At 34.2% G+C, this 13934-nt stretch overlaps 1 protein-coding gene across 1 annotated transcript; it reads left to right on the top strand.

The window, feature by feature from the left end:
• The first annotated feature begins 11766 nt into the window (after nucleotides 1-11766).
• Nucleotides 11767-12705, top strand: LOC110151144 (olfactory receptor 2L2-like). Its single transcript, XM_020914426.2, has one exon. The coding sequence runs from the start codon at nucleotides 11767-11769 to the stop codon at nucleotides 12703-12705; it is 939 nt and encodes a 312-aa protein (XP_020770085.2).
• The last annotated feature ends 1229 nt before the right edge of the window (nucleotides 12706-13934 follow it).

Here is a 13934-nt window from a genome sequence, read left to right on the forward strand (position 1 = left end):
GTATATGATAGAGTTTATATGAACTAAACATATATTTTTGTAATTATTAAGAAGGGATGTTTCATTTTATCCCTAGTCTGTGATGTATTCTTTGTGAATGGAAAACATTGCAGCAAGTAGAGATGTTTTAAAACATAAATAATATTCCTTAGGAGTAAAGTTGCTTTCAAGCAACCACAGTCTAAAATCACCTAGTTACTGATTTTAGTATGTTAATGTTTTTGCAGTTTTGGTTATTGTTTGGATCAAAATCAATCAGGATTTAATGCATTCTATTTAGGAAGTATTTGATGTGTTCTATGTAAGACTTGATTAAGAAATAGAAAATTTTTGAAGCTTGAGGTCCGGGAGTGGCTGCAGAACACCATACTGTTCAGCAGAAAATTTAGAGCAAGAAATAAAAAAGAGATAGTGTTGGGGAGCTGATTCATAAATGTGCTTTCTGAGTGTGAACTGAAATAAGGATTCTGGAAAATGCTTTGGATGTGCTCAAGTTATATTTGAAGAATAAACCTAGTACTTAAGAACATCAGTCCTAAATAAGGGTTGTGAAAAACAGTTTATCTTATTTCCTATTTATTAAATACATGGTTTCATTAATGAAGTATGGTCCAAAGGCACCATTGGTAATCTCAATGCTGCTTCCTACTTGTTCTTTTAACCCACATAAATCTATTAATACATAAATATCCTGCATAAATTTCTAATCAAAGCCTAGAACTTGTCTAGAATTTATATGAAACCATAAAATGGAATACGTAGTAAAGTTTTAAAATGGCTTATATTACCTATATATGTAGATAGAGTTTTTCCTTGAATAACTTCTAGAAATAATCCTCAAGACAATAAACCACATTTCTTATGTTTAGTCATACTAACAGCTAACATTTTTTGTTGTTTTTAAGCACAAACTTTGTGAAATTGAAATATTATAAGTTTTTCACTTTTTCACTCTTTTCCTTTACACATCAATAAATTCCCAGTGAAAATTAATGATATTTGAATAAATAAGCTTGCAGATGTTTTGTGAGAATCAAATAGGCAGAGCTTAAAAAGACAATTGGAAACTATATCATCATTCAATTTTAGCAAATGACAAGAGAGGTGAATGTAAATGGTGGTGACGGGAGTGGTATTAACAAAGACACCAAAACTTACAGCCACTCTTCAATAATAGTTTATACCCAGGCATGTGTTTTTCTTATATTTTATCTAATTGATACTTTTAATATTGCATATTTCTTTATATCTATTCTACATAAATGATACAGGTTCAGATGGTTAAATTCTTTCATCTAACTTTACAATTCTTACAAGTAGGTGAGCTAGAATTATACACAGGTTTAAACCTAAAATCTCTCTGCTGTACCTATATAATGAAACAGGAACAACAAACAGTTTGAAGAACATATTCAATAATCAGTTTCTGTCTCTGAAAAATCTGTGGACATAATCACCAATTTATTAACACTGATTCACCATTGTAAAATTTCATTAATTTTATATTAATTATGTCAGGCAAGTGTATTCTTCTTGGTTCTGTCTCACCTCAACAAAAATTTGAAGCGAAGGACACTAAAGCTCTTGGGGCGTCACAACTCTTGGACAATCCGTGTTATAGTTCTCAGACAGATCAGTTTTATTTAGAAAATAAAGGAAAATACATCCTCAAGGTGTGAGGGCATTTTGACCCAATAGATGTGAAGAGAAGACAGAGAGAGACAGAGACTGCAACGCGCGGGGGAGAGAGAGAGAGAGAGAGAGAGAGAGAGAGAGACCCCTGGCCCTTTGGCTCCGCTTTTTATTTGTTTTATCCTCCCCCTGGGCCTGCCCTGTGTAAACTGGGCTAGCCAGGAGTGCTGTTTGTTCTATCTGAGGTCCTCACTCAGTCCTCAAACCTTCCTTTGTACTATTTTCGTAGGCTTTTCCCTTCCTTGTCTTTTAGCCACCACCATTCTGGACTCCTGTTTCCTATTCTAACTACCTAACAATTAGAAGCATAGAAACATACCCAGGCAAATAATCACTGTGTATTCTAGGTTTTCTATGCTTTTTTAAAATATGGTTCTCAAATTATATAGCTTCAAAATTGAAAAATACACAATTCTTGACTATTAAATACTATCAGTAAAATGTCTAGTCAGTAAACTAATATAGACTATTATGCAATCTCTGTCTTTTCTTTAGTAGAGCATGATGTGGAAACATTTAAAGAAATGTGGATTCTCATGAAGAATTCCATGTAAGGTAACTGTAGACTAATAAGTTTGTCTAGACACCAGAAAACACACATCTAGGTAATATGATTCAGATTCTACGATAGCTATTTTACAATACTGTCACTGCTTAGGTAATTAATGGCAATGCAAAATAATCATTGCAGATGTTTAGACTGATGTATAGTCAAGCTGGCTTAAAACTCAACATTCAAAAAACTAAGATCATGGCATCCAGTCCCATCACTTCAAGGCAAACAGATGGGGAAACAATGGAAACTGTGACAGACTTAATTTTCCTGGGCTCCCAAATCACTTCAGATGAAGACTGCAGCTATGAAATTGAAAGATGTTTGCTCCTTGAAAGAAAAGCTATGACCAACCAACCTAGATGGCATATTAAAAAGCAGAGAAATTACTTTGCCAATAAAGGTCCATCTAGTCAAAGCTATGGTTTTTCCAGTAGTCATGTATGGATATAAGAGTGGGACTATAAAGAAAGCTGAGCATTGAAGAATTGATGCTTTTGAACTGTGATGTTGGAGAAGACTTGAGAGTCCCTTGGACTGCAAGATCAAACTAGTCAATCCTAAAGGAAATCAGTCCTGAATATTCATTGAAAGCACTGATGCTGAAGCTGATGCTCCAATACTTTGAACACCTGCTGTGAAAAACTGACTCATTGGAAAAGATCCTGATGCTGGGAAAGATTGAAGGCAGGAGGAGAAGGGGATGGCAGAGGATGAGATTGTTGGATGGCATCACTGACTCAATGGACATGAATTTGAGCAAACTCTGGGATAAGGTGAAGGACAGGGAAGGCTGGCATGCTGCAGTCCATAGGGTCACAAAGAGTTGGACATGACTGAGTGATTCAACTGATGGTCAATCGATTTTTAGAAATGAGGTTTGACTTCCTATAGTTAATGAATTTAAAGACGTAGTAACTTGGTGAAATTGACCTAGTAGCCTGTTTTACTGGTTTTCCAGCTTTACATATTCATAGGAAACTATGTGTGCATATGAATCCAACATTTTAGGATGTCTTGGGAGTCTAAGAAGATAGGAAGTGATCCAAATTTCTGAAAAACTGTTGGAGGTGTCTTGTGCTCTAGCAGCTTTTAAAAGTCAAATCTGAGATTTCTTATAACACTGCCAAAAAATCCAGTTTAAAGAAGCTTCTTTGGTGAATCCAGTCCTATCATACCTCTGTAAGTTGTCACACCAGGTTTATTTTTTAATCAATAATGATGCTTCTTTGAGAATAGTTTTGATCAAAATTGTGGAGAGTATAGGGTACAAAAATTTGTGCTTCACTGGTAAAATTTTTATTATTTAGGCACTAGAGGATAATCTTCCATGCTTTCCAACTCAATGACCAGATTACAGTCTTAAATGACTCACTTCATATATCAGTTTTTTTAATGTATATTTTTAAAAATAAACTCTAGTTTTAAAAATCATGTTCTGTAAAATATATAAATCACCAAAATGAGAATTTATGACAAATATTTTAAAATCTAAATATAATATAGATCTGCAATGAAATTGATCCATATTGACTTCAAGATGGTCATATGTAATTCATTCGGTAACCTGGGTGGCATTTGAACAGTTTTATTCTTCGTATAGAATATGTATCAATATATCTAAAGTATGGATTAGACAGATAATATGGTTGTTGTTTTTTTTTTATAAGTGAATTCTGATAGGGACAACTTTGTATTGAGAGCTAGACATCAACTGACTTTTATTTAGATACATAGAGACCATTTTTATAAGATAACATGAGTGCTTTTTTTTTTTTTAATTGGAGGATAATTGTTTTACAACCTTATGTTGCTTTCTGCCATACAACAGCATGAATCAGCCATAAGGTTATATACAGCCCCTCCCTCTTGGGTCTCTCTCTGGAGTCTCCTTCTCATCCCTCATTATCCCCCTCCCACAGGTCATCACAGAGAGCCTGCTGGACTTCTTTGTTTTGGGATCAACTGAAAGCTTACCTGGTGGCTCAGTCGGAACAGAATCTACCTGCAATGCAGGAGACCAGAGGTCAATCTCTAGGTCAGAAAGATCCTCTGGAGAAGGAAATGGCAACCCACTCCAGTATTTTTGCCTGGGAAATCCCATGGATAGAGGAGCCTGAAGGTCTATAGTCATGAAGTCACCAGAGTATGACACTACTTAGCAATTAAACCACCACCACCACCAAGAGCATGTTAAAGCCAATATATAAATGAGAAAATAGAAGAATTTGCCAAATTAGTAAACTATAAACACTGAACTTTATTTGCATTTAAGAAATTTTTCACATACATTCTTTTACACCTGTGTAGTATTTTTAATAACTAATTTTCTATTCTCTTTCATTTCTTACTTTTTATTTCATTTTTGTGTATGTTGGGCTTACCTGGTGGCTCAGATGGTGAAGAATCCACAGGCAATATGGGATACCTGGGTTCAGTCCCTGGGTTGGGAAGATACCCTGGAGAAGGGAACAGCTACCCAGTCTAGAATTGCCTGGAGAATTCAATGGACAGAGGAGCCTGGCATGGTGTTGCAAAGAGTTGGACATGATTGAGCAACTTTCATTTCACTTCTTGTGTATGTTGGTGAATAAAAACCTACAGATAGAGTCAACATAAGTTTACACCCTCATTTTCTATTCCATGTAAGATATATTCCTGATTCAAGGCTTGTTTATTTATTTGCTTGCTCCCCCAAAATCCAATATCAGAACTTTTTGGGCTAATTCTTTTCTTCTTAGGTATAATGTCATTACTGCTCACACATCAGTGGCAATACTTTTAAAAAAATATTTAAAATCCAATAAATTGAAAATGATTCATAAATTTAAATAAGTTATTTTTCCTTCAGTGGATAAAGTCAAAATAAAAGACAATAATAAACAATCTGGATTTATTTTTAATTAAGAAAAAATGTCTTATTCAATTTAGATCTTGAAGCAATCAAAATTGATATACAGTAGTTGAGATTGTTCCCCTGTCAGATTCAGGGATCTTTTAAGTATCAAATGACAAAAGATTTGAACAGTGTAACACGAATAACCGCAACAACTGAATGTTTCATTGACAGTCCTGATACAGGGAATAAAGTATCAGATATAAGGTGAAATTCATTTTTTCCATTTGGTGTTTATTATTTCACCTTCAGAGTGTGACTGAATTACCTAACTCATGGAAACATTTTTCCATAGAAAGTCCAATATAATAAAATACATGTGAAAGAAATATTAGTAGTTTCATTGGAACTTGAAATATTACATTTTCAGTTGTCAATAACTAAATAACTGATACTAACTGTACAAGGTGAGAAAGCCTAATATGATATATCATGTTGAATCCAAATGACATTTATTGCAAAAAATGCTCTACCATTTTTTTTTAGCAAGTTATCATTTTATTTTAATTGCTAAATTGCATCTTACTCTTGTGACCCTATGGACCATAGCCCACCAGGTTTGGTCTGTGGAATTTCCTAGGCAAGAATATGGAGTGGGACATCATTTCTTTTTCCAGGGGATCTCTCCAACCCAGGGATCAAACCTGCATCTCCTACATTCACAAACAAGTTATTTACCATTGAGCCACCAGGCCAGCAGAGAAACCAAGTTTTTGTATTATTAAAAGATCAATTTCTCTGCACATGTTCAGGATCAGGCCATAGATTTTTCTACATTTGGAGCTTCAAATATAAAATAATTTCATTTAAATATTTTGACTTTCCTATTATGGTAAATATACATGCTATAAAATTTACTATTTTATCTATTTTTAAGTTTACAGATCAATGACATTAAGTACATTAATAGAATTGTGCAATCATCACTGACATTACCCCAGAACATTTTTATCTTACTCAGCTAAAACTCTGTACCCACTATTGGTCCCGATTCCACATTCCTGGGAACCATCATTCCACTTTCATCTCTATGAATTTGACTACCCTGAATAACTCATATGTATAGAATCTTGTGAATTGTTCGTCATGTGTGACTTATTTATTTTACTTAGTGTATTTATAGGTTTCATCCATATTGTAGTATTGAGAGTGTTAACAGCCTTGGCAGGGAAGCAGGATGTCCCCAATGGCAGGAAGAAATAAACTGCAAGTGGCAAACATTTTCTTTTGCTTTCTGTTCTAATCCTATGTTGCCATGGCAACACCTGATTCCATCTGGACTTAACTTTAAACTTAAACCTTGAACTTAACCATGGCATTTTTCTTATGGAAATGCTTTCTCAAGCTATGTTAAGGAACTATGTATTTGCTTGGAAATCTGCCTTTCTTCAATATTCATGTCAATTGTTTTATGGCCAAGGATGACTCACCTTGGGCCAATACGATCTCAAAATGCCTGCTGTGGGTGAGGGGCTTGGTATAACTCTCACAGTTTTGTGAGGCATTTCCTTTCTCTAATTAGCATCTTGCTCAAGGTATATAACTCCTTGCTCAAAACTAGCAAGAGGACACCCTTTCTGTCCCCCTCTGATGTCTATGTCAGAAGCTTTCTTTGTCTCTTATACTTTAATAAAATGTTATTACACAAAAAGCTCTGAATAATCAAGGCTCGTCACTAGCCCAGGATCAAATTCCTCTCCTCTGGAGGCCACGAATCCCAGCATTGTTTGCGACTCAGCACCAACCTTTCAGTATGTAGTACAATTTCTATCTTTTTTAAGACTGAAACTTCTTACATATATGAATGTGTGTGTGTATTGTTGTTGTTTTTTAGTCACTCAGTTTACTCAGATTCTTCTGCAACCCCATGGACTGTAGCCCGCCAGGCTCCTCTATCCATGGGATTTCCCAGTCAAGAATACTGGAGTGAGTGGCCATTTCCTTCTCCAGGGGAGCTTCCCAACCCAGGGATCAAATTCACATCTTTTTGCATTGGTAGGTGGATTCTTTATCATTGAACCACCAGGGAAGTCCATATTTATTCAAATACTCCCCCACATTTATTTATTTTTAATATTTATTTATTTATTTACTTTTGGCTGAACTGGGTCTTCCTTGCTGGGCTACTCTCTAATGGTGCATGGGCTTCTCGTTGGAGTGAATTTTCTTGTTGCATAGCACAGGTTCTAGGACATACAGGCTCAGTATTTTGTATCACATGGGCTTAGCTGCCCCATGGTATGTTTTTCAATTATTTTTTCTGTTGTTGTTGAGTAGTATAGTTCTTTATACATTCCTTATGTCAATTTATGATCTGACACATATTTTATGAATTTTTTTTTCCCATTCTGAGGGTTTCTTCCTCATTGTATTGTTCAAGTTCTTTCAGGAAGAGTTTTTAATTTTAAAAAAGTCCAATTCATATATATCTATATATGCACACATATATAAATTTATATACATCATTGTTGCACATGATTTTGGTGGTATATCTGAGAAAGCACAGCTAAATCAAATGTCATGAAATTCCCTCCCTCTCCCAATGTTTTACTTTTAGCTCATATTTAACACTTTGATCCATTTATGTTAATTCTTCTGCATGATGTAAGACAATGTCTCAATTTCATTAACTGGACCAGAATATCCAATTTTCCCTGCAATATTTGTTGAAAAAGTATCTCCATTGACTACCTTTATTATATATATGTATGATATTCTTCTTATACCTTAATCTATCAATGAATATTTTTGTTGCTTCTAGGAATAGAGGTGTATAAATACCTGTTCTAAACTCTCATGAAATTCTCTCACTCTGGCCAATGTTTTTATCTATCTATCTATATGTATATGAACTGGACTTTTTAAAAATCAAGAGTCACATATGAAAAATCATTGTCAAAGTGTGGTATTTTTTGTTCTCTGTTTTATTTCATTGATTTGTGTCTGTTTTTATGCCAACACTATACTCTTTATATTATCACAGCTTTGTAGTGAGTTTTGAATCAGAAAAACAGTTGAGTTCAATTAGTTTGTAAGTTTTTTTTTTTTTTTTACTATTCTCATGACTTTGAAATTTCATCAGAATTCTAGGATGTATTTTTTTCTCTGCCTAAAACTCATGGGAATTATGACAGATATTTCATTGTACCTGTTGTTTTGCTTATGGCAGTACTGACATCGTAACAATATCAGTTTCTCAGCCCGAGAGCACAGAATACTTTTTCATTTGCTTATCTTTTCAATTTATTTCAGCAACGCTTTGAGATATTTATTGAAGAACTAATCTTCTTGTTAAGTTCATCCCCAGAGATTTTATTCTTTTTCTTGATATTGGAAATGTAATTTCTTAAAATTTTCTTAGTATCATATATTATTAGGGTACAGAAATATAACTGATTTCATATCCTGCAAATCTGCCAAATATGTTTATTAGTTTTAACAAATTTTTGGTAGACTCTACATATTTATATCTATAAAATCATGTCATCTGTGAACAAAGATAATTTTGCTTCCTGTATTATGTCATTTAGAAGAGACAAAAGTGGAAATCTTTTTTTTACCCCCTCTTAAAGGAAAAGCTTTCAGTCTTCACAATTGAGTATAATGTTAGATGTGAGTTCTGTAACTGTGACTTCAGTTCTACCTCAGCATAATTTATTCCAATAGAGTTGAACATAATCTCAACAGCCCACAGTACAAATTATTGATTTCATAGTTCACTACTCCTGATTAGCAAGGCAAATATTTTATATTTTACCATTTTTCTTCTATTTATATTTTTCACCAATATGCTATCTTTTCAGGCTTCCCTCATAGCTCAGTTGGTAAAGAATCCACCTGCAATGCAGGAAACCTTGTTTCAATTCCTCGGTTGGGAAGATCCACTGGAGAAGGGATAGGCTACCCACTGCAGTATTCTTGGGCTTCCCTTGTGGCTCAGGTGGTAAGGAATCCACCTGTAATGTGGGAGACCTAGGTTCAGTTACTGGGTTGGGAAGATTCCCTGGAGAATGAAAGGCTACCCACTCCAGTATTCTGGAGATGGGGTTGCACAGAGTCGGACACAACTGAGCATTAAATATTCAAGTACCATCTTTAGCCACAGTGGATGGAGACATTCCTCCTCCTCATGCCACCATCTCTACCTCTTTTTCTCTTTCCCCATCCTTTCAGCATAATTACATCCCACTTTGTGTCTGGGTTTTCTGGGTTGCCACATTTTTTTTCATCTTCTAGCATATATTGCTAAAATACAAACATATAATTTATTGTAAAATCTGAATATATTTTAGTTATGCAATGTAATACATTGTAGTAATGTAAAAGTTCTCATTATTGTTATTTTCATCAGGACATTTTTAAGATCACACATTTATGGGCAGTTTTGACGTTTTTCAAAGGTGCTCTCCAGAAGACTTTAGAAATTTCAAGAAATTCTTTTTCAAGACAATATTTCTATTTTATTTTTCTGTGTTCTGTTTGTGCTGTTTGAATATATGTTTCATATATGCCAATACTAAAAAAAAAATTGATTTTATTAGCTTCATTATTATTTTGCTATATGCATTTCCAGGAGTGAAAGTATTTATTAGCATATGTTGTTGTCTTATATTAATTCTCTAATTCTCTTACCCCTTGAAAATGTCAATTCTTAAATTATTTCTGTGGCTGTCCAATTCTATTAATTGTGGTAGTTTTTTTTTTTTTTTTTTTGTCTTCCTAAGTTTCACTTGCTTTTTTTTAATCAACTTTTTTTTTTTTTTGCCACAGTCACTTTTGCCAGACTATTTTATATGTATCTAATGATGTTTATTTTGTGGAATGGTAATGTCTCAAACAAATCTTATTTTTTGTAATGCATTCTTTTCTATATCTCCCAATCATTTTAATCCTACTGTTTGAGTGTGTGTGAATGTGTCTTTGTGTTTTTGTGTGAGTGCACATGTGTGGATCTTCTTCATTCATGTTGTAGGCTTCCTTAAATGTCTGCTCATATTTTTATATTAAAATATTTACAACTAAAACACTATATATTTTGTAGAGTTTGTTCACTTACAATGTCTTTATAAAATTTCTCTTCCCATCTCCATGAAAAAGATTTGTAAGATGCCATTTTCTCTTTTCTGTTTAAGAGATTGACCACTCTTTTATCCATTTCTTCCTTCAAATTTTCTTAAACAATTTCATCTCTTATTATGGCATACGTTGATGTCCTCACTTTTAATTATAGCTTATCTATTTTTATCATCATAACAGTTGACTTTTAAAAGGAGTGATTACAAATATATGTACTTAAATTTACACACTAAATTGGAGGGAAAAAAACTCTTAATTATAAGAAACTAAAAGGTAAATATTAAATATGTAAGGCAAACTTCCACTTTTAAGCAATTTATATTATGTAATTGTCAGAACCTTATAGCTCAGCTGGTAAAAAAATCCACCTGAGATTCAGGAGAACCCTGTTTGATTCCTGGGTTGGGAACATCTGCTGGAGAAGGGATAGGCTACCCACTCCAGTATTCTTGGGCTTCCCTTGTGGCTCAGCTGGTAAAGAATCCACCTGCAATGAGGGAGACCTGGGTTTGATCCCTGGGTTGGGATGATCTCCTGGAGAAGGGAAAGGTTACCCACTCCAGTATTCTGGCCTGGAGAATTCCATGGACTGTATAGTCCACGGTGTCACAAGGAGTTGGACATGACTGAGCAACTTTCACAATTGTCAGAGAAACAAACAGACATAAAAGCTATGAGACATCAAAGCTATGAGAATTGTTGTTTTAGATATATAGGCAAAGGCTCTGTTTTAACTACATATTCAGAAACTTATTGAAGAGGGAGGAGAGTGACAGCTTTGCAGATATTATTTGACAATAAGGATTCATTGTAGATTTCATGAAAGATAAATTGATTAGTACCTAATTTCCAAGGAAACTTGTTTTGACACCTCAGAACAAAGTAGGCTAAGAAAGAAAAGAAGCTTCTCACCACAAGATGATAGGCTGCAACAGTTTAGAGGCAAAACCTTAGGATTTAAATATGAAAGATAAGTCATTCCTTAATGGTAAACAATATTTATTAACAATGGAATTATATAAAGTATGAATTTACATTGATTTTCTATGAGTATATTTTGATTATGACATTTGATTTTGATGTGACCTGCATTTGTATAGATCAGTAAAACATACTTATCCTAATATTGTCATAGTAAATTTTTTTACAACTATAAGAATTCTGGAAAACACTTGAGCCAAAATGTTTGTGTTTTCAATTTTTAAAAATATGCATTTATTTTTTAAATGAAGGATAACTATTTTACATAATTGTGTTAGCTTCTGCCAAACATCAACATGAATCAGCTATAGGTATATCTATATATCCCCTCCTTCTTGAACCTCCCTCCCACCTACCTCCCCACCCCATCCCTCTAGGTTGTTACAGAGCCCCCGTTTAAATGAAAAGCTAAATTTTTTTTTTCCAAAAATGATAAACCAGTTCTTTATTTAAAAATTTAAAAATTTTAAATAATGCATAGTCTGACTAAAATAATCTGAAATAGCTTAATGTTTTAAACTTGACTTAATCTTGTTTCTACCTTTAGGAAAAATTATATGAATTTCCCATGGAAAATTATAATCAAACATCCACTGATTTCATCTTACTAGGGCTGTTTCCTTCCTCAAGAATTGGCCTGTTTCTTTTTACTCTCATTGTTCTCATTTTCCTAATGGCTCTATTTGGTAACCTCTCCATGATCCTTCTCATCTTTCTGGACACCCATCTCCATAAACCAATGTATTTTCTACTCAATCAACTCTCCCTCATGGACTTGACCTACATCTCCACCATTGTGCCCAAAATGGCCTACAATTTTCTGTGTGGAAAAAAGTCTATCTCCTTCATTGGGTATGGGATTCAGAGCTTTTTCTTCTTGACTATAGCAGGTACAGAAGGATTGCTCTTAGCCTCTATGGCTTATGATCGGTATGTGGCCATTTGCTTTCCTCTTCACTATCCCATCAAAATCACCAGACAAGTGTGTGTGTTGATGATAATAGGATCTTGGATAATGGGCTCTATTAACTCTTGTGCCCACACCACATACGCCCTCCAAATCCCTTATTGCAAATCTAGGGCCATCAATCATTTCTTCTGTGATGTTCCAGCCATGTTGACTCTGGCCTGCATGGACACTTGGATCTATGAGTACACAGTGTTTGTGAGCACTACCGTTTTCCTTTTGTTGCCTTTCATTGGTATTGCGCTTTCCTATGGCCGTGTTCTCCATGCTGTCTATCGCATGAACTCAGCAGAAGGGAAGAACAAGGCCTATTCAACTTGCAGCACCCACCTTACTGTGGTGACTTTTTACTATGCACCCTTTGTTTATACTTATCTACGCCCAAGATCCCTTCGATCTCCAACAGAAGACAAGGTTCTGGCTGTCTTCTACACCATCCTGACCCCAATGTTCAATCCTATTATCTATAGCTTAAGAAACAAGGAAGTGATGGGGGCCTTTAGAAGAGTAATTCAGAGAACCTGCTTTGTGAAAATGTAGACATTTTTACATGAGTATCAAGAGTTGCATGCAAAAACATTCATTGGTATATGTTAATTAAAATATTATCATATTTAAATGCAAGGCCTATAATTAATCTAGAGGAGCAGACTATTATTCATTGGTCTGGACAAATTATCATGTATTTATATTATTTATAGTTTTTTTTTACCATAAGTTTTAAGTGTTTTTATTTATTGCTAAAATAAGGTTAGTAAAAATTATCCTTATCATGTAGTAATGAAAATGAAAACTGCCTAGTTAAAGTTGTCAATTAGTAACAATTGTACAATTGCTAGCTAACAATTTTGTGATATGCCTAAAACATGTTTTCTGAATGGTTAGATAAAATTAAAAGTCAAAAGACTTCTTATTCTTCTCATAATAGGACAATAATTACAAATAACAGTTATTATGTATTTCTACATCAGCAAACTTCACTTCAGAAATTAGCCAGACTTTACCAAGGATTCTCAATTTCTTATATCACTGTGAAAGGAAAATGACAAATCTACCTTTCTTTTAAAGTGGTGCACCTTTGAGATGTGATTTACTATCAGGTATACCTGAGGATCATCAATAAGGACCTGGAGGTGCCAACAGAGATCAAGGAACTTGTTAAGTTAATTATAGGACTAGTTTGTCAGTGTTTAGTCTAGTTAGTGGATATTAGAAATATAAAGGATGTTCTTACCAGCATCTCCAAAATGCAGAACATACTTAGTTTACCTTCTTAAGCAGTAATAATAACTTTTGTTTTAGATTGTGTCTCTGAAATGAGAATTTGTTCTACCCTCACTGGATTCCATATTTCTACTGAAACAGGTTGGGAAAGTCAACTTTTATGAACCAATTATAGCCATTAATATTATGGCTTAAACACATTACTGAACAAGTTTGGCTAGTTCATACAATAAAAACCCATCAGCTCAAGTGATGGGAAAATTGTTATGACTGTCTATCAATGATCAGTGCATAAATGCTCTTTTCTTCTCAAGCATGGTAAGGAAGGGAAAGTTCAAATCCTCCATTATTTTCAGGGCAAAGCACAAAATAAAAACATGAGGCATTTTGTTCAATAATCAGATAAAGGCACAACTTTTGGTGCTCAAATATACTTTTTCCTCAAAATTAATTTATTAGTTTAAAAGAATGGAGAAGGAAATGGCAAACCCATTCCAGTATTCTTGCCTGGAGAATCCCATGGACAGAGGAACCTGATAGGCTAG

Source organism: Odocoileus virginianus, chromosome 3, assembly GCF_023699985.2.
Source record: "Odocoileus virginianus isolate 20LAN1187 ecotype Illinois chromosome 3, Ovbor_1.2, whole genome shotgun sequence".
NCBI classification, from domain to species: domain Eukaryota; kingdom Metazoa; phylum Chordata; class Mammalia; order Artiodactyla; family Cervidae; genus Odocoileus; species Odocoileus virginianus.